The sequence below is a fragment of the Chrysoperla carnea genome, chromosome 4 (genome assembly GCF_905475395.1).
Source record: "Chrysoperla carnea chromosome 4, inChrCarn1.1, whole genome shotgun sequence".
In the NCBI taxonomy this organism is placed as follows: domain Eukaryota; kingdom Metazoa; phylum Arthropoda; class Insecta; order Neuroptera; family Chrysopidae; genus Chrysoperla; species Chrysoperla carnea.
Genome location: NC_058340.1, coordinates 38,521,825 through 38,547,390, shown reverse-complemented (window position 1 = coordinate 38,547,390; position 25,566 = coordinate 38,521,825). Strand labels below are relative to the sequence as shown.

Here is a 25,566-nt window from a genome sequence, read left to right as displayed (position 1 = left end):
GGTAGTCGAAATACGTATTTATTAAATACAAAAAACTGACCTAGGAAATTGGGGCAAAAAATCGAAATTTATTTCGAAATATCCTAGAGTTCTCATTTATTATCTTTGATAATATTTTTACTTTGTTCGATAACTTCTTCAAGAACCAAAATTTTTTGAAAGAAATGCATGCGTATATCATACTTCTAATATTCGAATGAACGATATTCGTAAGCGATTTCCTCAAAATTGACCTTCTACCCTGTAACTACCGATTCATTGAAAATTACAAATTTTGATATAATAATCCACGATACAATTGACTATTAGCGAATGAAATTCAAGTAGTATCATTTGCGTACAAAAACGTCGAGTAGGTTCAGAATAAAGAAAATAGTTCTTCAAATAGAGATGGTTAAAATGGAGGAATAAAACTTCAAAACAACGAATGTGAATATAATCTAGAGTCCGAAATTGGTAGGTTCAGTCTACCATATGCTCGGTTAAGATTAATTAATCTGGAGTTGAGAAGGATTAGTGGATCGTTTGATCCGACATTATAATTATTTACACAATTTGAAGATCTCTGATAATTTCATAGGTAGAGTATGTATGGATAATGAAGAAACGGTTACGCATGGTATTTGGAACTGTTTATATAGGCAGATATGTACAAAAAGTCTGAAACTTGTTCGATGTTCTACATCGTCTTTTATCTAATTACAATCTTCAAATAGTTTTCCTCAAATCTAATAGAACCTGTTACTTAAAAGAATTTCATGTATGCGCGAGACTGGTTGTATTAAATGAGTGCAAGCGAGACCCAAATATATTCAACTATATCGTACATGGAAAAGGGCATTCGGCTGTTTATTAGCATTATTATATTATTACGTACGAAGTTGTAGTTTTTTTTGTTTCCAAAAGATTTGGTGTAATCTTATCTCAAAAATTTTTTTGAAAAATGTTTATCAAAACGAGTGATGTTCTAAAGCGATTCTTTATTTACAAACGAATTAAAAACCACTAATCAATTGAAAGCATTAACTAGATTGAATATTCTTTGAATTATTATTAGCTCGACCTTGTCGTTCTAAAGAACCATCTTCTAGAAAATAAGCAGGTAAATATCCATTTTTTGTATGTAACGCAGAATTAAAATCGGTATTATTTTTATGCCCAAGAGATGTGTAGCCTTGATCGTACAATGAACAATATGGTATTTGTAATTGATGTAAAAAATCCCAGACATCAGAATATGACCAATCCAAAATCGGACTAACCCGCATTATTTGTGGCCAATTTTTGTCCGTCATCTAAAATTATAAAAATGAAAGTAAAGGTTTTAAGAAAAATTTTTAAGAAATATTTACTTGAAAAGCTTCCAGTGTCTCAGAGAAAGGATCCGAACGCCTGGTACCCATTAATACTGCTTTATATTTTGGTTCACTTTCCAAAATGTCGGTTAATGCTTCTTGAATTGTGCCTTTAATGGTAATAAATGGTAACTTATAGCTTTCAATAGTTTCTTCAATAAATTGAACTATTTCGTCGAATGGTTCTTCTTTCGATTGAATATAAACGCATTGAATTTTTGTTGAACTTTCTTGTAAAATTCGGTGATTAAAAACTGCAATAGCTAAATATAGTAATACTGTACAATCTTTTCCACCGTTAAAACTTAAAAATATTTCGTCTGGTTTGTATGTAACAAAACATTTTTCTAAAACCTGTAATCAAGATTTTTATGAAATCATTTAATCCTTAAAGAACTTTTAATATTGATCTAAGAGGATTTATTACACTAAAATATCGCAGGTAATTGTTGCTATGAATTAATGAACATCCAACGTCCAATCATCATTGATTCGAAGGAAATCATCGTGAAACGAAACGCAAAATACGTATGGCAGCTTCGACAAGTGCACGTAAACCAACAACAGCCACAAATTTTTGTTTTCGGGAGCCAAATGAATGCCTTGTAAATCATGCGCTGCAGAAACTTTTTCATGCATTTAGTTTAATGGTTTTCGTCATATACCAAACTTGGAGCAGAACTTTTGACGGGTATCTATTTGATATTGAACTTATGATATTTGATTTGATTGTCTATTCTTGTCGCTGGAAAGTACTCTAGATATCTCATTTATCTATTGCACCTGTAAGAACGTTAATTACTGTACTGTATCACCTGTATTAGTTGACGCTAGATTCTTAAATTAAGTAAGGCAACCAGAAAAGAATTTGGAATTTTAGAAAAGATCAATATAATAAATCCCCTTCAGTAATCAAATATTTTACAAACCTTAATTGATTCTAAAAATACATTCGATGTACGAGCAAAATCGTATACAGCAAGCATATCGCATCTAATTTCTTGTATCATTCTCAATTCTTTCAGTTTGCCTTTTATATAATTTTCGACAAAAATAATATCTTTTAAAATGGTAGACTCTAACGTGATTGTAAAGTTAGTTCTCTCTTCAGAAGAATTTATAGATACTTCAACAGTTTTAAAAGCATCTACGACTTCATTAAACAATTCTTGGATTTTAGGAGAATTTGATTTAACATGCAGATAGCGACTGTACACAAATGTATCGGTGATGCTTAAAAAATGCTTTTGAAATTGATTTAAAGCTGCTCTCAGGTGAACCGGACATCCAGGTAAAAAATATATATTATCCATTTTGACAATAGGAAATTTACCAGATTCGCAATTTAAAATGATTGCATTTTCTGGCAGAACAAAAACTCTATTTGTACATTTACAAGTTTCATCGACTAGATTTGATTCAACAAGTTTTACATTTAAACATTCAGCTATTGTTTCGTAAGTTTGCGCTGAATGTTTTTGCCCAGTTCCGCCAGATACGATAATGATGTCTAAATTGTCTCTATTATTCACAATTTCACTAATATTTGCTTTAGAAGTACCTAAGATATTAACTTTCGGTACTTTAATATTAAAACGGTGTAAAAATTTTATTATATATTTACTGTTTAAATCATACTTAAGACCGTTAATAAGATCATCTTCGAGTAAACAAACGATTGCTTCTTTCATCTTTTTGATTTGATCTGTAATAAAAATAAAACTATCGTAATTGAAATTTTTCACTGAATTCGTATATAATATAATTTTATAGAAATGAATTAAAAAAGTTTTTAAGAAATTTCCAAGAACTTCTACGCTTAATAACCAGTTTTCTATTTTTTACAATTCTAGATAAATGATTTAAACTCCTAATATTAAAAAACAGCATCATTACAAGCTATCTATAATTTATAAAATTTTAAACTTAGAGATAGCCAAATAGTTTAACACTGGGCTTAAAATGCAACGATAGAAACTTAAGGTTAGAATACATTGATTTAGCCTTAATAATAGAAAGAGTTTTGTTTGGTCTAAATTTTGGACTGAGTTTTCGTAATAATCAAGCATTATTGGTATATACACTCGACTGAATTTGTTTTGCTAGAAAAAACGGAGATATTTTCTGTTACCGATTAAACGCACAGTACGCACTATTTTTATATTCAATATTTCATAATTAAAATAAACAAAAGGAGGACTACTGTAGAAAATCAGTTTGGATCGCATCGAGTAGGTGAATTTTTAAAATTTTTGGTTTAGTTTCTATGAGCTTCTAACCACCGGCTATTTGTAATAGTAATTGCTTCATTATGTTTTAATATTTAAGGTTACATGGATATGAAGTTCTCAACTTGTTCTTTAAATATTCGAAAATATGTGAAAAATCGATTTTCAAACGAATTCACAGCCGTGTAAGTTAATTTTCATTATTAACCTTACTCTTTGCAATCTTCTAATATTTTTGCTGTATGATGGTATTAAGTTCTGAATGCTGAGCATGTCAAAACTCATGAAAGGACCAAAATGGAATGCAATTGACTACAGTTGCTTTTTCTGAGACTCTATCTTACCCGTACCCTGATTGACTTCATTTATGTGAAGCTTCAGTTATTATGTACCAACATGGTAACGCATTTTAATTATTCGATTAAATGAATGAAATGAGTTTGTCATACCTTGTTAAAGATGAAAGACTTATGAAAATTAAAACGAAATAAAGAAGGCAATGTAACTGAAACGCATAAATATGAAAAAAATTACATATTTTCCGATTTAAGAAGTATAGTAAATTATTGCAATAAAATTTGAATACCATAAAACCAGAGAAAAACACCACTGAAAACACCTTGGCAAATGTATAATTAAAATAAATAAAAAATGTATAGTTATAACCATTAGGATTTTTATTTGTTACAAAAGTTTTATTTACATGAAATGTTTGTAATTTTGTATTAAAAATTATATTTAAATTGAAATAAGTATAAAATTCTTGAATAAAAACTGGAGCGATCCTAGCAAGTTTTAAGGGTGGTACGAAAGTTTATTTGTGCCGCCGTTACCCCCGCCCTACAGTGGAACCCTCTTTATGCGCAGCTTTATCCTTCAGTTACTACATAATGACTAAATTCGTAATTAAGCTCCTCAGCGTCTTGCAGTATAAACAGATCGGCGCTTTAATTGTTTAAAAAATAACTAAAAAAGTAGTGAAATACTTGTAAAATTAAATAATTGAAAAATTCGTCAGGTTTCCAGTGCCTTTTAAGGCGGCGCCTGATTCAAGGGTACCTTTCGCTCCACATTAGGATCGATCCAGAATATAAAGACATTACTCTAAAAGTCATATTTTGTGTATTCCAGCATTGATATAATGTAAAAAAAGAAAAATATATTTTGTAAATAATGGTTATAATTATTTCTTAAAATAAAAAGAGTAAATGATATTGCAAAAAAGATATTGTGTTATTTAAAACATTTTTTTAAATCTTAAACTTTTAATGAATTTAATTTTTTTATTGTTTTCTTTTGAGTTTGTCTTGTAGTTTTTGCACCAGCAGCCGCTTTTGGTGTAGCTGCTTTTTTCGGTGGAGATTTCTTTGGAGTTACTTGACGCACTTTGTCTTGTACTTCTTGAAGTGTTTTGTCAATTTCCGTTACTTTTTTGCTTACATTTATCTGTAAATAATTTATTAAATATCAATTTCAATTTATTAAGTGATTTAGAATTAAATAATGCACCTTCTTTAATTTAGTCTTAACTGGCTTAGCTTTAGCCTTAGCTTTTGCGCCACCAACTTTAAACACTTTGTTCTTCTTCGCTTGAATTGCTCCCTTTTTCTTTCGTGCCATGGCAATCTGTAACAAAGAGAAATTGTTCAAGAACCATCCATAAAGACATTTAATTCAAGTTAAATATTTGCACACACTTTTTTTAGTGTCTGTAATTGCTTCTGTTGTACTTTTTCTTTTCTTAGAATTTTTTCCAAATAGTATATCACTAGTTAATTCAAACGATACACGCCACATATCTTTTTTCGGACTAACATTTCGTACGTGAAATAATTCACATAAGTTTTTATCAATTGGATGTCCTAGATGATTTTCCATTCTTTCTTGGGCAATTTTTTTTGAAAAATCATTTTGTGCAAAGCAATAAACATGAACTAGTGGATTTAAAGCTTTAATATCGAATAAATCTTCAGTTGAAAATAATCCATGAAACGCATCTAGAAATTCTACGGCCAAAGCTGGTAAATTCATAGTTATATGTATTCTGCTCGAACTATCAACTGAATTATCTTTTAATCTTTTTACTAAATCATTTTTTAAATCATTTACAATAAAATCACGGCCATCTTTGTTAAATGTTTTTAAGTAATGTTCATTAATTTTATTTAATTTTGCATTCTGGTTTAACCATTTATATGAATTGGGATTTAAATCGTTAGCAAGAACCACAACTTTTTTCTTTGCACAAGGTATTGCAAATGGGCCAACCCCTGCAAAAACATCGTACAAAATATCTCCCTCTTTAAGCATATTACTGATGCGTTCATGTTCTGTACATAATCGTGGATTCCAATAAACAGTTGAAAAATCAAACTCAAAGCGACAATGATTCTCTTTAACTTGACATTGCATGTTATCTTCCCCACAAAGAATTTCCATTTTAAAAAATCTGAATGTAGTATCTATAGATTCTATTTTGTTTACAACAGTGCGACATGCTTTGACTTTATCTAGAAGAACTTGTCCAATTAACGTCTTGTAAGGCAACAAATGATCTTTTAAATTTACATGCACAATGTGTCCAATTTTTGAGAAACTTGAAATCCCTTCTTTGTCTAAAGGTAAAACACTTTTAAAAATTTCATCAGGACGCCAGTTATCATACGTTAAAATTAACTCTTCTATTTTAAAATGCTTTTCATTTACACCCAAGGCCACTAGATTTTCTCTACTTGTGGGTTCTATATCAACCCAATTTTTTATTAATAGTGGATTTAATAAAGCAGTTTTACTGTTATCAGATGTGTTGTTACCATTTTGTATAGGTTTTAAATTTTCCATTTTCAAAAAATATTTCTTAATATATGGTACAATAGATGATGTATTTGAATTTCCAAGTTCTAATTTTGGAACTTTAATAGATTTATTAAATTTATTTCGATCAAGTTCAGTCATCCCTCGTACTGATTTTGGTGGCATCAATAACATTGATTCCATAATTAATTTTCGAATATGTTTATCACTTTGTCGGAGTATTTTTTTAAATACGTATTTATTTAAATTAAAGATATACAATTGCATAAAGAAGAAATTATTTAAAAATAAAATAAAAAAATCATTTGGTAATTTGTTGAATAAATGACGCGTTTCCTATATATTCATTTATACGTTCGTACATAACCTCACTTTATTTCAATTAAGATAAAACGATTCATAAATTATAAACTTGGCTTACCTATTTCTTTACGCTTTTCAATTAATTAAATAAAGTTCACCACTTATGTTTACAATTATTGCACAAAATACAATGTTTATGTCACGAATACTTCTGTTTAGATGTCCAGATTTTCTACAAAAATCACAAATACGATACAAAGGCTACAAACATGTCGCGTCAGTATACAAATATTATAGCGTCCAACAACAAAATCTAACGGAGTACAACGCTTGTTGATAGAAACTAGGACATTGGACTTCTAACTTATCTAATTACTTTTTAATAGTTATTACAATTTTATTGTTCTTATTTTGAATAAAAAATTTTAGTTCATTTCGAAAAAAAAATTTAATTTTTATTTTAATTCAATTCAAAATATAAAAAAATCCATTTTAGGAAAAATAAAATTTGAATAATATGAAAATGAATCTTATCGATTTTATAACAGCCAATAAACTTAATTAGTAATGGCTGACAATGAAATAAAATATTATCCCTGGTTTAAAATGCCTAAAATTAAAACATTGCCTACATAGAAAAATATGATGTATTTTGCTTCTAATATGTATAAATATGGTCTAAAAATGCTCTCCAGCATAGAAAAAATCATGGCTTGATAAAAAATCTATTTTTATGATTTATTATTTAAATACTGGAAATAAAAATTAGTTTTGATTGTCAACAAATAATATCAGAGCGTTTATTTGTTCGTTTACGTAATAATATATTTTAATCAATGGCTTAATTACTACTTAGCGAAACAACAAAATTTTCGGACTTGCAAAATCTCATTGAAAAATATTAACTAAATTGGTGAATTCAAAAATAATTTCATTATAAGAACGAATGAAGATTTGTTGCGTTACTAAAAAATTTGATCTTTTAAAAATGACTTCATCGGAATTTATGAAAATAAATTTATCAAATTTTAAGAAATTTAGTATGTAAAAATAATATTATATTCATGGGTCATACTTTCCAATCTTATCTTAAATAAGTAACATATATTATCTTCTCTCGTAGATTTCAAGATTTCTGATGTTGATCTATAAAATTTATTAAGGGGGTTTTCTCATTTAGAATGCGAAAAAATACTTTTAAATAAAAAAAGATGACTATTAGTAGAGCCCTTCTTGGATGTTTTATATAAATTAATAAAAAAAATTTAGTATGCATTTTTGGTCCATTTGTGTTGACATGACGCTATGCCTTCTGTAAATTTTTTTTTTGAAAATATACAAACGCGATTAAAATTATTTGATTTGATTCGTGGCGAGACTTAAAACACGTTTTCTAAAAGTTTCATAAACACAAACATTTTATATTCTTAAGAATAAAAAACTTTTGGCTTTTGAAGATCGCTCGCGTTGACTACGAGAAAAACGTAGTTTCGAGAAAAATGCATTGGTTTTTTACCAAGGGTCGTTTTGTACAGAAACTGGTTCGAAACAAACGCAGATATCGGTTACATACACGTATACAGCTATAATTGTACTTCAAATTTCTTCCTAAAATTTTAGGATAATATTTTTATAATAAATACTAAGGAAGATTTTTATACAATAATTGATTTTTTGAAAATTTTAGATGAAAAAATTCCCTTAAATACTTATTCAACAATAATAAATACTAAAATAATTAAAAACAATATTCAGAACCTGCAAATTTTTTAGGGGAATAGGAACACTATGAACTTTTAATTAGTAATTTGATAGCTCGTACTTTTAACCGTGGTTCATTTCGTACTGATACTTTCATACTAGACTTTTTTTGAAAAAGTCTACTGAAAAAATACGGAAATCTTGTTACTTTGCGATTGTGTTATTCTGTAATATGGATTAAAAGTCCTCTGAGATATCGCTCTTCGTTTGCGTTGTACGGTTTTGGGTGACGCTTCAGAAACTACATAATCTATCGTTAAATGAAGCTGGATTTTGAATTCTGTGGATTAAAACTCTAGAAAATAATTTTTATCCAAGCTGGAGAAAATTTTTTTGAGGGATACGTATCCCCTTTGAGAAAATCACAAAAAGGTTTTTGTTTCGGAATTTGATGAAAGTTGTAAAATATGGGATTATTTTGACCCAAAAAATTCTGAGGACCATCAAAAATTCTGTGACAAAAGCTTATCTTGGCGACTTTGTAGGTATTATTATCTGAAATTGGATACTGCCAGGATATCGCCTTTCGTACAGGAAACATATATTTTTTTACTAGTGTATTTTATTGTCTCTTAATATAATAACTTATCTCCATGATAATAATACCGAAATAAAATTTTATCGCGTAAGTAATTAATAAAACTATAGCCTCACATGCTCGTTTGTAAATAGACACTACTTAATATAATAGCATATAAATACTAAAGTAAATTTCATTATTAAAAGCCAATTTATTATGATTTGCAATAAAAAATTTTCAAAGATCTATAGATCGTATTAAGTAGGAGAAATGAATTGGTTGCCCTACATGTATGATACCACGGTAACAGCAGTCACATCTTTTGATTGTAAGACGGTGTCTGTTTCCTCAACACCTGATTTAGAGGATTCCACATGCAAAATAAATAAATAATAATCGTTTTTTTTAATTGATTGTTATCAGTTAGTTTTTTTTACTTTCAATTAAAAAAAAAAAAAAACCAATTAAAAAGTAGAAATAGAATTGTGTTGTTTTTTTATTTAAAAAACTTGAATTGTTTTCAATAATTTGAAATGATTTTTTGAATAAAAAGTTTGATTAGGACTTTAATTATTTTTATTTTTTTGTGATTTCGTTTATATATTAGAAATAATTATTAAAATGTGTTTGTTTATAAATATGACTCCATCAACAGTTTTTGTAGTGTTAAGTTGTTGTTTTTTAGCTGTCGGACAAAATATTCGAACCACGCATAATCTTAGAGATGCCGGTAAGTCACGCTATTTAATTAATTTATAAATAACTTCGAACTAAGTGGGTAGTCTCGAGTTATTTTAAGATCCACCTTTCGTTTACAAGATATTTTGATTATTTTTAATATTCTCATTTCGATGATTATATCGGTATCAAAAAGTATGTTTACATCCGTGTTTGGTAAGTTGCCTAAGCTGTTTGTAAACAAACTTATTGTTGTGAACTTCCAAATAATTTTAAAGAAAAATTAAATTCTTATCGCGATATGATTTAAAAATTTTTTTTAATGTGTTTCATGTTTAAGTTTTTAGCGATTTACGTTTTTTTTCGAAAAGGCTTTATTCAATGAGCAAAGTATTGCATAAATGGGCTCCAAAGCAATAAGCTTTCTCTTTTATTTTTACGGGACGTTTTTTACTTAGAATTCGTGGGTATATTGATTTTAGATAATATCAGATTTACAAAAATTCACTTTTGATAAAGGTGTAGCATCCACTTCCAGATGTGTTTCGCAACTTCAACATGATGAATGATGAACTTTGATAGTTTTATAACTCAAGGCAAAAAATTGTCGATGCGTAACTTGAATGCGTAAAAAAACTTATTTCGTGCTTCTAATTCCATTTAAGGTTGCATAACATATCGCACTTGTTGCCGCAATGTACTGTTAATTTGAATTACCATAAAATTTGAAAACAAAATTGAGCATTTTTTCTTTTGAAAAAGTAAATTGAATTTTATGAAATGTGTAGAAGGACTTAAAAAACACATTTAAAAAAATTACAAAAAACGATGTTTAGGAATTTCAAAACAGTTTGTAATACAGTTTGGTCCATTGAACACAACTTTCTAATCAAAAAGACAACTAGTATTCAATTAAATGTATTTCTTATTTTATAATAAAATTAAGATTCATTAATAAAATTAGAATTCATTTTTATATAGAAAAAACTTGTTATACCCTGTATATATGAAATATATATCAAGGTATACTAAGTTTAGACCCAAGTTTGTAGCGCTTAAAAATATTGATGCTACGAATAAATTTTAGGTATAGGTGCTCATAAAATCTCCTTATTATTCCCTTTCTTTTCTGTTTGTCAATACGAAAACTCAAAAACAAAAAGAGACATCAAGCTAAAAAGTTTATAGCTTACTCAGGATAAAAAAAAAGTGAGGTCGAAGTCGTAAATGAGCAACATAGATCAATTGAGTCTTGCGTCCGTAAGATCCATCTTAGAGATAGAACAAAAGTTTACATGTAAAAATGTTTCTTATAAAAAAATAAACAATTTTGTTTGAAACATTTTTTTGGAAATATCACTGGTTATTCGTCAGGGCGCAAATTAGATCAAAACTTTGGTGTCCATTTCTCCAAAACTATAAAGGATAGGGAGCAGGTAGCTTCAACTAGTGATCTTGTGAAACATTCTCGAAAAACAAAAAACAATTCTAAAAAATATTTTTTAAAATTTTCGTACTCCTCGAAAACCAAATAAATGTCGCCATAATTTAGTTGGTTTTTTAAATTCTTCTAATTTATAAAAAATAATGCAAGCACTGACAATCAACAGTTTCTATACAGGGTATTTCAACAATTAACTTATTCAATTGTTTGTTTTCACTTGTGATTAGTTTAAATTTTGATCGTAGCATTTGTGACAATGCATGGTAAGGTTATGACGTGCTGATTTTCCCATCGTTTCCAGCATATTTGATATATTTACATTTTTTTTTGTCTCAAATAAAAAATTTTTATGCAAAATAGTTTTTAAGGGACAAGCTTTTATTGTAGTAAAAAGTAGAAAATAATTTTATCTATGAGTCACTCATACCGGCGATTAATATCAAGAATGAATCGAAAAATAATTAGACATGTGGAGTAGATGAGGCGTTCCGATTCATTTTTGATATTTTAAATTGAGCGCCTCAAGCTTTTACAAATAGTCGGGTATGAGTGACTCTTAGATAAAATTATTTTCTACTTTTTAGTACAATAAAACCTGGTCTCTTAAAAAGTATTTTTTTATTAAAAATTTTGTTATGATAACCTTTTAAGAACAAAAAAAAATTTTCTCACAAACAAATTATAATAATTGTTTAATCTAATTACTAGGTTAAATTTAGATATTAAAGACACCTATATTAGCTGTAATTTGGTAGTAATTGTAGTTTTAATCTCAATGATTGTCTTAATAATATGACGCATAAAAAAACTATGTATGATAGTATTTACATACAAATAGCGATATGTTTGTATTAATGGATATTTAGCGGTACTTTCTCCAGCTTCCAATAGCTAATTGTAATAATATGTGTCTCTTGTTTAATATAAATGTATAACTTGAATACTTTTACAGCCGATAGCATTACCGAGCCTATAAAAAAAAAATGTATTTCCTATTCAATTTTGTATTATAAAATATTATTTCATTTTATAAGTAAGTAACTTTTAAGTGTGTCTAATGCATTCGTTTCTTTATGAATGCAATCATCTTTTGTGTAAATTTTCCGCTTACGATCCAAAAATTGATTCTATGGAAACAAAAATATGACTAAACAATGATTGAGGTGTAATTTGTTTTTTAAACAACTTGAAAACCATCTCGTTAATCATTTATAGTATATGAAGTAAGAGGAGTTTTTATGGACGTTCTTATGTATAAAACAAAGAGGGAATGTTTACTACATACGATACAGCGGGAATCACACACGGTACACATTCCCTCTTATTAATACATAAAAACGTCCATAAAACTGTTTCCTACTTCATATATTATAAATGGATAACGAGAGGGTTTCCAAGTGGTATACAGAATACTCTAACTTGACGAGTTCATGCCTTCAGAAAACCCCCTCGTAAAATATGATATTGGGAAAATCAGTTCAAGCAGTCAACAGGGAAGTCATGGGCAGGTTTAATTCTTCAAAAAAGGCAGCAGTGGTTAATGGAATAACTAGATCGTTTGATTTTACCAAAATCATTTTTCCAATAGAACTATATCGATTAAATTAGCCTTCAATACCTTTCAGTTTCAATACCTAGAGTTTCAGAATATATTCAATAGCCAGTTAGCTTGGTAAAAAAAGTTTTGCCAAAAAATAGAAACAAAAACCTAATTATAAGGCTTTTGCTGAAGACCAGCTTTAGCAATGACTACAGCAACTCAATTAGATTAGCAGTTCGTCACAGTGAAATTTACAAGATTTAAAAAACCCCCGACAAATGCAATTCATTTCTTGTAAACCGATTTTTGGAAACTTTGCTATAAAATGTTCTCAATCGAGTCGGTTCGGCCGTTTAGGGGCAACGATGACACTGAGAAACACACAGACCCACAGATAAAAACTTTAACCTTATAACACTCCTTCTTAAATCAATATCAAAGTGATGGTCAAGGACATCAGATGAGAAAAGGATACTTAGAGAGCTATCATTTTTTGGGACAAATTTTTGGAAATATTTTAATTGAAATTTCACTTTTCGAAATGAATTAAACCAGGTTTATTTGTCCGTTCATTTCCATAGTAATTATTTATATGTCATGCCTTTTCCAAACTGAATCGATTTTGAATATCATCGTCAATTTTTAGTTTTTTCGGGTACGGAAACCTATGCTCACACTTGAAACATAGCTAAGAACACTCTCCGTTAAATTACCTTTCAAATGAAACCAAAAAAATTAAAATTGGTTCATCCTTTCAGGCGCTTTGATGCCAAAGACAGACAAACACATAGCGGTCAAACTTATAACAACACTTTTTTTAGTTCGGGGGTTAAAAAACAGCCTTTATAGTAAAATAAATGTGTAAAACTTTTACATAGATCGAAATTAGGAACTTTTTCCGACAATATATGGTTTTATAAATTTTTAGAACGCTCTCTATACGAAGCTTTGGAATGTTATCAATATAAAAATTAAATTATAAAAACACTAAAATGTGAAACATATGATTTAAATTAAAATATTATAAATCTGTTTTTAATTTTTTTTTAAATGAAATAAAATTATATGCTTTAATCATTTTGATACATCTTTATTTAATATTGTCAATTATCCTGATTTTAATATCATAATAAAAACGTTATATACAATTATCATATAAATTTAAATCAAGATTGATTTTATTTATTTCAATAATTTTATTGATTTTTCTGATAATATATCAGAATAAATTTATAAATATCACGATCTTAAAATATCACATATTAAATACGATATGGTTTTTTATTTTCGTAATTTTCGCTATAAAATATCGTTTTAAATTATCGTGTAATTTAACACAATTTAATAAACGATAAATAAAAAAAAAACATCAAATAACATTTAACAAGTTTTACAATTTTATCTATTTAATCGTATTTATTTAGATTTATTTTATAAAATTATTATGTTCGAAGTATTTGCACGCAAAAGATATTAATCAATATAAAAAAAATCTGATATTCTGTAATATTTGTGTTATTTACACAGATAAAAAATTTTAGAAATTTACATCTAGTTCGACAGGTTTATTTTAACTGACATAGTAACTAACATAGAAAAGGAGAAGAAAAATCAGAAGAGAAAAATTTTATGGCATTTACTTATGTGTTTGAAATCGGGCTTCGGGCATAACTTACACGGTCTGCTTTAAGGTATGAATTTGCTAAGACATCATATTCCTGCGTTAACATGAATATTAAATATTAATTTCAAAAAAAGAGGTAAAAGTAAAATTTATTACCGATAATGTGTTAAATATATTTGCCATCGCCAATACCAAATTTTACATGCGGCATATTTTCGAATTTCAAGCTACGAGTTTTGAGTACGGACCCAAATTTTTAGTTGTGACACATTACAAAATTTGCCGATCTTCTATTTAATAGCAAACTTTCTTAATCTTGCCGCACTACCGAAATCTTACACAAATGAATTCGTTAAATTCAAGAGTTAGAGACAGTATTGATTTCACAATAGTTTTTTTTTACGTCATGTAAGTAAAGAAAGATAGCCACTCTTAGATAGCCACACACACATAATCGATATTGCCATATAATACATACTATATAATTTGCGCCTTCATGGGTAACCAAAAATGTTTCAAACAAAAGTTGTTAATTTTTTATAAGGAACATTTTTTATGATGCCCTATGATTGAATTGACCTATGATGCTAATTTATGATTTTTTTATGCGTTACAAACTTGGGATTAAACTGAATATACCTTGATATATTTCATATGGTATAAAAATTGCGTCTTTCCTTTTTCTAAAACTTGATTTTGACAAAGAAAGAAATCCAATACCCACATTTTTATAAGATGTTAATGAATTTTTTCAATGGTTACATCAGAATTTTACCAAAAAATTTTTTTGCATTTGTCAATTTTTCCGTAGTTGTTTTAAAACTTGTTTTTCTTAAAATAATTTTTCACTTTTTAATTGGTAATTTAAATAAAATTATATTTTAATTTCTTGAAAGTAAATAATTTGAAAATTTTATACAAAATATTTGCCAAAAAAAAAAAAAAATATTTTCTTGAATACCTTCACATTTCTAAATTTGATTTATTTAATGTGTTTTACAGTAACCAATTCAAAATAGTGTTAAACACCTAATAAGTAATTTAAATTTATATTCTGATGAAAAAAATTGAATAAATTATTGTTAAATTAATTCTGCGGTAATTTAAACCTATTAGGTAAACAATAAGTATAAAAAATTAAATTATTTATTGTATTTACATTCATGCACATAATTTCTGCACGATATACTTTACATACGGGGTATCCCCCTGTATTTAGGGCCTCGAAACAAGCAATAATAACCAGGAAATTAAGATTAATAAGAAATTTTATCGGAAACGCTTCGTTCAAGAGATAATGACGTTTTAAGTTATAGCAACGGGAGAGAACAATATAGCGACATAATGAAGCGTTATACAATTTGTAAAATATTAATAATAAATTTTGGTTACGGTAAAAGAGGATAAAATATAAACCTTGATTATTTATATTTTCATCCCCTTTCAATATTAAGAGAAAATTTTTGCCTGCTATGAGGTTTAAAATATACATTTTCAGTTTGGATATTTAATCAGGACACCCTGTATAAAGTCTTTGAGTAATCTTTTAGTGATAATTAAAACTATTAGGTAAAATTAGCTAATGTATATGTCCGTTTATTAATTTAATTTATAGATTTGTTAAAATTAGGCAATTTAATGGCAACATTTTGACTATCGCAATAATCTTTCTTTATAAAATCAGAAAAAACTGGTTTTTTATAAAGTGAAACAATTCTTCAAAATGAAATTTTTATAGTTTCCTGAATATTGTATAAAAATTAAAAATCATGGTTAAATTAAAAATTAATTTGCGCTTATCATCTATTTTTATTAAAATAAAATAGAAAAAGCAGTGTTTTATAATTTGTGGTTTACAAAACGTATCAAAAACAGTGATGGAAACAAGTCACGATTTTTATATAATTGCTTTTTTTTTTCTTTTGAAAAATATTAAATTTAATAAAATTAAACCGGCATTGTTTTTGAAACTGAGAAAATTCTTCTCATAATTTCACAATATATGATTTTGCTGGGTTACTGATATTTAAAATAGATTTAGGGTCAAATGCAGCAGATATTTAATAGTGATTTTGGAAAAACTGGAAACATGATCGTGTCTTACAATTTTTTCCTGAACTAAAATTTCTACTTTTAGGGGTCCTGAAAAATATTACTTGCGCGGATAGCTTAAAACTGCTGAATATTCATGGTGAACGATATTCAAATAACAATTTTAGGCTTTAAGCTTTATTATAAGTTTTCCTGGCTCTAAACTTAGATGAATGTAAAATATTTATAGAGTCTATTCTATTTACTTCATATCACAAATCTGCAACTCCGGTTTTGAGGAATTAAAGTTTAAACGTTGCTGAGCTTAAGCGATGACGGTTAAAATAACTTGTAGAAATAGTCATTTGTAATATATTCAAAGGCATTTTCTTATCAAGGCCGGTATTTAGGTGTATTTTGCTTTTGTACAGGAGTTTCTGTTATTAAAACTATGAAACTTGTATTACTACTATATGGACGGACTCATTTCAATTTCCAGTTATGATTATATAAGATTTTTTCTTGAAAAATTAAAATATATTTAACATTAGTTATTCCGGGAAAAACAGGTAGAGTATGATTATATAAAATATTAAAACAGGTGCTCAAGAAGATTAACTACTGTACTACAGATCCATTAACGTTATTGAAAGTAAAAGCTACATTACTTTCTATCATGTATTCAGATGTAAAAAAAGTTGGGGAGAGTGTAGTACCTGAGATCAAAATTTACATTTATTTGCTTTTCAAGGTATTTTTAAAATATATAACAATGGAAAAAGTCTCTATGTTATATATCTCTCTCTCTTATGGGTTATGGCATTATAATTCCTACACACTGAGTATTTTTTGAGAAATAAATATATTAAAACATTACATTGAAACATTACATTGATTTCAACTGTATTTATATTCTATTAATTTGATATGATAATGTACCATGAATCTAATTCACGTACCTAGGATCACCTCAAGGATTGTGCGGCAAGACGCTCTTTCCAACATGTAATCTTAGAAGTTCCTTATTATTTAACAGTGTCACAGAATGTATGTGACTGAAACATAGAAAACTCTACTGTAGGCATCCACTTTTCTGACCATTTAGTAAATGTTTTAACTGCTTTATTATAGACTTGGAGTAATTAAGACTTTTCTACTTGTAAGAATAATAATTGAAAAATTTAGTTACTGTCTGTTATTTTTGATTAGTGGTACATCACATTGTTTTATTCAAGGTACATGATGACGCATCTATTAGAACAACCTCCATATTTTACGTTGTGATTAAAACTGAAGCAGTGATAAAATAAGCAGTGATTTAGACAAATTTCAATAATAATAATAAATAGTAAAAAATAATTTTTTTTCTTTGAAACACTTTTTTACTCGAATTGCATGCACATGGACAATCATTCTGACAGTATCTTGTCTTCTGGTAAGTAAATTTTGTCTTCATATAGTTATTATTTCATAGATATCGGTATCTTTCAAGTAATCCAAGGTAGTATATCTTACCCTATTATGTAAATTTTATTAATACAATGCTTTGAGTTAATACTTAAGATATTAATTAATAATATTTCTTAATTAATAAATGTAATGCTTTGTGTTTTTAAAAACAGTAACATTAAATTATATATTAGTGGTATTGTACGATGTACAGGCGAATTAAAAAGTATTTATACCTTGTAATTTCTTTTTATCCGAGAGATGTGGATTTTTTTTTTCACATGGGAAAAATTTTATTGAAGTTTCCTGATTGATAAGTAATACAGAAATGAGAAATAATTGTTTAATTATCAACTAATTGTTAATTAAAGGTATGCAATGTAAAATTACATTTATGAATTATGTTATAATCTTCCGTAGAAAAACACGCCAGTCTTACGAGCTTCAGCCTGGCTATTATCACTTTATGGACGATTTATTATCAATTTTAGAATCGTAATATCCTACATTCGTTTAAAAAATATATTACATTCTGTGGTGGATTGAACAGGTGGATTTCCCTCCACTGGATCTCCAAAAAAACTATAGTTTCAGAGGAAAATTTTTCCCATTGGGCCTTTTTTCTTAAATCCGCCACTGACTAAATTGTACTTGAGTGTACAGTTTCTTTCTTCTGTATTTCCATTTTTTCATATGGGAAAAAGATGATTGGGCAGAAAAAAACGTATCATTTCTTTAACACTTTGTTTGTTGGGTATATAAAGCAAATCAGTGAATTACTTAGTAAGATATTCTATCTTGATAATTTTAGTGGTTCTTGAGAGACGATCAATCATCTGCATACAAGGTACGATTTTATTTGTAAGAAAATTTTAAGTTTTGAAAATGTAATTTCCACTTCTAAGCACGTGTATACAATCTCTATACGTCTACAGGTTTCTTGATTATATGATAAAAATAAACACAAGTTATCATTTTTTTATGTAAACACCTCAATTAACATATTAAAATAATTTTTTTTATATATCATAAATTAATCTTCTTGCTGGAAGCAGAAAACTTTCAATGTCAAACAAGTTTCTCTTTCAGATTAAAAAATAATTTGCAATTTGACAGTCTTAATAAAAATAAAAACGTATCAAAAAATAAAATAGTCATAAAAGGAGAGGTAAGTGTCCTCGACCACCTTAAATTTAAATTTCTTTTCAAAATTAGCTGTAATTTCGTTTGGTGGTATAAATTGACCACATTTTAGGAAATCGAATAAAATAAAGTTCAAAAACTAAACCCCGATTACAAAATTACGCTCTAAAAATTATGAAAACAAGAAAATATTTTGGCCGAGCTTGTTAAGGTGTTTTAACGTGTTGTGGCGGCTGGGAGGCTTCGGGGATTAAAAATTTGTCGGGATAAAAAAACAAAAAAAAGGGAAATTAAAGACACGGATTAAAAACTTAATAATGTACACTGCAGTAAACACAAGCTGCATCAGATACGAGAATGATAAAAAACTCAAGGTTTGAAAAAAAAATTTTGCTCATTAAAAAATTAAACAAACTTATAATACGTAGGCATAGGTCTAACAAACTTACTGACAAATTTTTGATTTGTACATTTCATAAGAAGATCGAATAATTAATAGGAAAATCGTTTAATCGCAATTTTCAAGTTTGTTCTTGGGTGGAGCAACAAAATGTTTTCCGCGAAATTTTCCACTTTATATGACACAAACAACACATTATTGACCAACGTGTATTGAATACAAAATTTGAATATTCAAACTTTTGTAGGAATAACAAAGTCAATAAATTCATTTGAAATTTTTTATACATATATCTTTTTCGTTGTCTTAAAAGAAAAATAAATAATTTTTTTAAATGCGGTTCATGTATACAACCTTTTATTTTACAAAATATATTAACAACTTCTATGGCGATTAGCAGTGAATTCGATTTTTAAATTGACTTTGTATATAATTATCTATGTGGTTAAACGATGAGAGATTTTTTTTCTTATAAAATTTATGATTATAATTATTATTATAAAATGCAATATTAAAATTATACAAAAATGATTTTAATATGTGCGATTTCAAAATCGCCTAAACTTGTTGTGTGTGTAAATTATTTTGACTATAACACAGACCATTAGTATTGCAATAAATATCATATTTTTAAATAAATAAATTATCATTATTGCAAATTTACTTGGATTGAGAATAAAAACATAATATTTAGATGACCGAGCTTAGCTCGGTATTTTTTTAATTAAAAAGACACAAATTTTATCGCTAATATAAGAATCGTTTTAAACTCCACATAAATACCAATTTGAATGTCCCGGTAATGTACTTTATTTCGTTAACTACGATATACACCAATAGATATCAGGAGGAGTCATATTTTGCAGTGTATGTTTCAGTTTTTTGCCTCAAAAAACCACTACATACTCATTTTCATGAAAATCGTTGGAGCCATTTCCAAGATCGTGATATATATTGTTGTGTGTTATATCGTTGATAATTTTGCTAAACGCAAATTGATAAAAAATAAGCTTAAATATTAAATTAATTTACCTACTAGTAATTCCACTATAATACATTCCCAAAACTTCAACCAAATTATTGAAAAAAATAGAATTTCCACTGCAGAGATGGTTATTGTTACCTGCTATTCGAAGAATTGATAAAAGTAAGTTTCGTAATTAACTAAAAAAATAAAGGTTTTTCGTAGAAATAGAGTTCTTATTACGGGATCCCATATTTTTAAATAATAAAATTGATACAATAATTAGAAATATGCCAATAGTGACCTTTATCAACCCCCCAAATTTTTAACCAAAAGAAAAAATAAAATGAAAATTTGCATCGTTATGGACTCACGGTTCACGGACTATTGATTTCATTTTATTATTTTAAAATATTGTCATCTATTTTTGTAATAAACTATGAGTAGATTGTTGTAATACGATTGCTGTTAGATAAGAAGCAATCTTTAATTAGCTTAAAGAACATCAACTCTTTAAGAATTTCTATATATTTTAATCAAGTAATGTTCGTATTGTTTTATTAAGTAATTATTATTAAGGAATAATAACAATTTATTACATTACCATAAGTAATTAAATAATTTAAAACAAATACAAAAAAAAAAGAAAAAAGCAGTAATGTCACGCCTTTGATTTAAGTCAACACTTTCCACTGCAGCCAAACATAAATAATTAAAACTGTGTTAATTAGATTTACTTTGAAGCCAAGGACATTGATTATATTTTATGTATGAAACACAATTGAAACACTATTTGCTTACTTAAATTTTTTGTTGATACAAAATTTATCGAATTTTGTAATAATATTATTTTTTCTTAATTTGTACAACTAACTTAATTATTGAAGAAATTTCATTAAAATAATTAAGTGCATAATTATATTTCAAAGAAAAATTGAAGAATTGTATTTGAATTAATTAAAAATTTCTCATCACAAATAATATTATTTTGTCTTAATTTCCTTTTACATCGATTATGTAATTGTATTTTTTTATAATGAACATGCATTTTGTAAAAATTTGTAAATTGTAATTATAACATAAGCTATAACTGTATTGCAAAATGTCCTTACCAAAAATACATTTATTCATGAAAATAACCGGAAGTATATTGAAAATGATTTTAAAGTCATTAAAACGCCCCTTTTAACTAAAAGAATGACTAATAGCCATTACTAAAGAACCTAATTTGTGAAAATTGTGCAAAAATTATTTAATTATAGAACTCCATAAACAAGTGAAAATTACAAAATTTAATAAACCCCCGACAAATGCGATTTATTCCGTGTAAGCTATTTTTGGAAACTTAGCTATAAAATATTCTCAACCAAATCGGCTCGACCGTTTAGGGGCTACGTTAACACTTTAAACTTATAACACTCCTTCATAAATCAATATCAAAGTGATGGTCAAAGACATCAGATGAAATGAAAAAGATACTTAGAGAGCTATCATTTTTTGGAACAAATTTTTGGAAATATTTTAATTGAAATTGAAATATTTGAGTTAACTTTGTTCTTTTGAATTATTGTTTTGAATTACCTAATTATTTTACCATTTTACCATCGATTTTGAGGATCATCGCTAATTTTTTAGTTTTATCGGGTGCGAAACCATCCTAAGCTCGCACTTGAAACATAGCTAAGAACACTCTCCGTTAAATTACTTTTTAAATCCGTTCATCCGATTAGGTGCTACGATGCCACAGACAGACAAACACACAGACACACACACATATCGGTCAAAATTATAACAGCCTTTTTTTTGGTTCGGGGGTTAATTAAAATGAATATTAGATAGATAGGATACCATTTAAGTATTTTGTTTTATGAGTACGGGAAAAATTAATTTTCTCATTTTTTTTGATAGATTCAGATCAAATATCTGTTTAATTCATTTCTATTATTTCTTTTGTATTCTTTTTATTATATATTTTATTTTTACCACTAAATTAATTAAATTATCGTTACGCATCAGTAAAAATTAATCAAAAACTATTATAATCATATACCTAACACCAGAAATAACACTTATTAAAGAATGAAAGTGCTTTAAAAAAAAAATAAATAAAATTTGGATCATTTTTTGTTCATCTTAAAATAAAATCAATAAAAACACTTTGTCAACATATAACTTAAATCTGATTACTTTCTCAAGGAATTATATATAACAAGTGTAGATTCCTATATGTATGTGTTAATTCATACACCAATTCCACAACATAATCAACTTTCTTTAATATTTTTAAGCTAATATAGAGGTGCTCACATATTAATTTTATATTGAGATATTTATGTTTTTTTATTTTAAAAGAAAGTTTTAAGAAGCAATGGTGAATATAACTTTTAGAGTTCAGACAGTACCCACAATTCTTTAAAGAAATAAATTCAAGTATCTTTTGGTAAATAATGGCCGAATTTAGATCGATGTTATTTTTTATGAAATATAAAATGTTAACAAATATTACTGCAATGTGTTCCTAAAAAAAAAAAACTTTTAAGAAAAAGAAAACTGACTTCAAAAGAAAAACTTTTCAAAAACAAACTAATATACATTAAAAAGTAAAAAAATAACGATGATATAATGTAGTTAAAATTATTGTTATTTTTGGAGTCGGTGTCAGCCAAGGAAACAACTTTGATAGAACAGTTTGCTACATTCGCTTGGCTGGTTTTTCTTTTGAAGCCAGTTTTCTTTTTGTTAAAAGTTTTTTTTTTGTGATTTTTATTGAATCTGAAGTACACTAACTAATTTGTAAAAGAATCATCGAAATCGGCTGTCGTGATATTGAGTTATTCGCCCTCTTGTTGTGCATACTTAATGCAAATTTAAGACTTTTATGGTCTTTTTATGGATGCCGTTGTCAGAAATGGACCAAAATGAAATGGGGCCACACGGAAAGAACCAGCCAAATAGATAAAGAATCATCAAAATTGGTTCAACAAGTCGTAAGTTCTGAGATAACACTCATAAAAAAATACAGTCCAATTGATAACCTCCTCCTTTTTTGTTTGAAGTCGGTTAAAAGGTAAAAATATCAAGACTAAAATTTTTGGATATTTTTGCTGACTTGTTTTTCTAACGAAGTTTGGTTTATGCGAAAATAAATAGCATATGGAATATTCATAAATTAAAATCCCACATTGAGTAAGTATTGTTTGTTTATTCGCTCGGTACAAATTTTACCAGAAACAGTCAGATATACAACAAACACACTCGTACATTTTTGTAACAACAGCAAAACCGAAAATAGCCGTAATATAAACTTTTTGATTTTGTTTTTCGAAATGAAAACAGAAACTTTCTATCAGAGAGTAAAAAAAATATTTATTGCAGGAAAAAAAATGTATTTGTAATCTCATTATTATACTTATATTGTCTAATTTAATTTTCCTCAAATTCGACTTATTTTTTGTTTGTTTATTTTCACTTTTTTATTTTGGTTATAATTCGTTACACTAAAAAATTGATTTGTTAATAATACACATGAAATCAATTACGTTCCAGTTAAATGTTTTAACCAAACAAATAATAATAATATAGGTACATTATGTCTTAATTTTTCAAAATAACAGTAAAAAAGAAAACCTAATATTATTTTGTTTTTAATTTTAGTTCATATTCACATTAACAGAAAATATAAAAATTTTTATTGGAGTGTCACTCAGATAATGATGAACAAAACGAAGTAGATCGAATTAGATATATTTTCAATTTCAGATTCTTTCCATTTAGACAAATTTTAAATTTTCATTGGCAATTCATCAAAAGTCAATTTTTAAACCCTCAAATTAAAAAAGGGGTGTCAAGGGCGAGCTTAGAGTTTTATTCTCGTAAAAACTAAAAAATTGGCGATGATTGCTTCAGTTTGGAAAAGGCATGAGGTACACAGATTATAGATTTTAATTTAAAAATGAGGTATAATTTTAACATATAAATAATTACTATGGAAATGAATAGTCAAATAAACCTGCCTCAATTCATTTTGAAAAGGGAAATGGTAAAATAATTAGGTACCTAATTCAAAACAACAAACTCAACTCAAATATTTCAATTTCAATTAAAATATTTCCAAAAATTTGTCTCAAAAAATGATAACTCTCTAAGTATCCTTTTAATCTCATCTGATGTCCTTGACCATCACTTTGATATTGCTTTTAGAAGGAGTGTTATAAGTTTTAAATGTTTATCTGTGCGTCTGTGTGTTTCTCAGTTGTATCGTAGCCCCTAAACGGTCGAACCGCTTTGATTGAGAACATCGTTTCCAAAAATCGGTTTACAAGGAATAAATTGCATTTATCGGGGGTTTTTTCAATTTTGTAAATTTCATTTGTTTTTCAATACGATTCACATTAAAATAGAAAGATAATGGGTTAAAAAAAATTGTGATTTTCGTACTTTTTGGATTAAAATTACTGGAGTAAATGATTTTCATTCAAATTAGAAAACAAAATGGTTTTAAAACAATTGTTTGTTTTAGACTAATTTGAAACACCGGTTGACGGTTCTCGAATGACTCAGTTTGACAATTGTAAAAGATATTTGGTATTTATGTCTACTAGATTAGTTTTTTAAAAACCTACCAAAATTTCTGACTTAAATGATAAAAATTTGCTGATTTCCTAGTAAATTTAATAGCAAACTTACCACTTTATGTTAATTTCTACAATTTTCACACTACAAAACACTTCATTCCTTACAAATTTAAGTTTAACATAATTTTACTATTATTTACACTGCCATATTAATTTTATCATATAGGTATAGAAAATATTATCAAGTGCTTATTTTAAATTTAAAAATAATATCCTGTTAAAAAAAATTTCATTTAGTTGTGTTACAAATATGCAATAAAGATGCAGTTTAATATTGTGCTTCTTATTTACCAATAATTTAGATAGACTGGAAAATGTGAAAAAGCAATTCTATTAACAAAAAAATCATTTTTACCTAAAGTTTGAAACGGCGTAAATCAGTAAAGTTTTTTTATGACGAGTATCAAAAATTATTTAATTTTTATCATGAAAGCGTTTTGAACTAATTTAAATTAAAATTATCAACAGAAAAATTCAATATCTCAAGTATGATATAAATTAATTACTTCATTCTGTGATACCTTCATAATGCTTAGATGGTATCAATTTAGCCCAAATTTGTCTCCTTTTCCTTGCGCTTCCACCATTTTATTCACTATTTGCATCCCACATAAAGTACGTACGAAATATTGTTATGAAAACTACTTTCCACTAAATGAAGGGCCTTAAAAGTTTTCA

The 25,566-nt window shown here is 27.3% G+C and overlaps 3 protein-coding genes across 4 annotated transcripts in view; 1 reads left to right on the top strand and 2 right to left on the bottom strand.

Moving 5' to 3' along the window:
• Window positions 1-963: 963 nt before the first annotated feature.
• On the bottom strand, window positions 964-25,037 carry LOC123299244 (FAD synthase-like). The gene is made up of 4 exons (XM_044881571.1): window positions 24,941-25,037; window positions 2,285-3,060; window positions 1,353-1,709; window positions 964-1,295 (listed from the first exon to the last, which is right to left on the bottom strand). Exons 2-4 carry the CDS (start codon window positions 3,044-3,046, stop codon window positions 1,023-1,025), a joined length of 1,392 nt encoding a protein of 463 aa, XP_044737506.1. The 5' UTR covers window positions 3,047-3,060; window positions 24,941-25,037; the 3' UTR covers window positions 964-1,022.
• Window positions 4,998-6,637, bottom strand: LOC123299246 (tRNA (guanine(37)-N1)-methyltransferase). Its single transcript, XM_044881572.1, has 3 exons — window positions 5,281-6,637; window positions 5,093-5,209; window positions 4,998-5,029 (listed from the first exon to the last, which is right to left on the bottom strand). Exons 1-2 carry the CDS (start codon window positions 6,578-6,580, stop codon window positions 5,151-5,153), a joined length of 1,359 nt encoding a protein of 452 aa, XP_044737507.1. The 5' UTR covers window positions 6,581-6,637; the 3' UTR covers window positions 4,998-5,029; window positions 5,093-5,150.
• The window catches only part of LOC123299247, a 139,039-nt gene continuing 123,052 nt past the window's right edge, over window positions 9,580-25,566 (top strand). For both annotated transcript variants that reach the window (XM_044881574.1, XM_044881573.1), the window contains exon 1: window positions 9,580-9,711. In XM_044881574.1, coding sequence (XP_044737509.1) covers window positions 9,603-9,711 — 109 coding nt within the window. In that variant the 5' untranslated portion in view covers window positions 9,580-9,602. The remainder of the gene's footprint in view (window positions 9,712-25,566) is intronic.

Excerpts from the sequence above, each read along its gene's own strand:
- LOC123299246 (XM_044881572.1), bottom strand. The coding sequence starts at position 6,580 with ATGGAATCAATGTTATTGATGCCACCAAAATCAGTACGAGGGATGACT. Across the intron at positions 5,210-5,280 it reads AATTACAGACACTAAAAAAA|ATTGCCATGGCACGAAAGAA; the intron begins GTGTGTGCAAAT and ends TCTTTGTTACAG.
- LOC123299244 (XM_044881571.1), bottom strand. The coding sequence starts at position 3,046 with ATGAAAGAAGCAATCGTTTGTTTACTCGAAGATGATCTTATTAACGGT. Across the intron at positions 1,710-2,284 it reads TATTTTTAGAATCAATTAAG|GTTTTAGAAAAATGTTTTGT; the intron begins GTTTGTAAAATA and ends TCTTGATTACAG. Across the intron at positions 1,296-1,352 it reads AGACACTGGAAGCTTTTCAA|ATGACGGACAAAAATTGGCC; the intron begins GTAAATATTTCT and ends TTATAATTTTAG.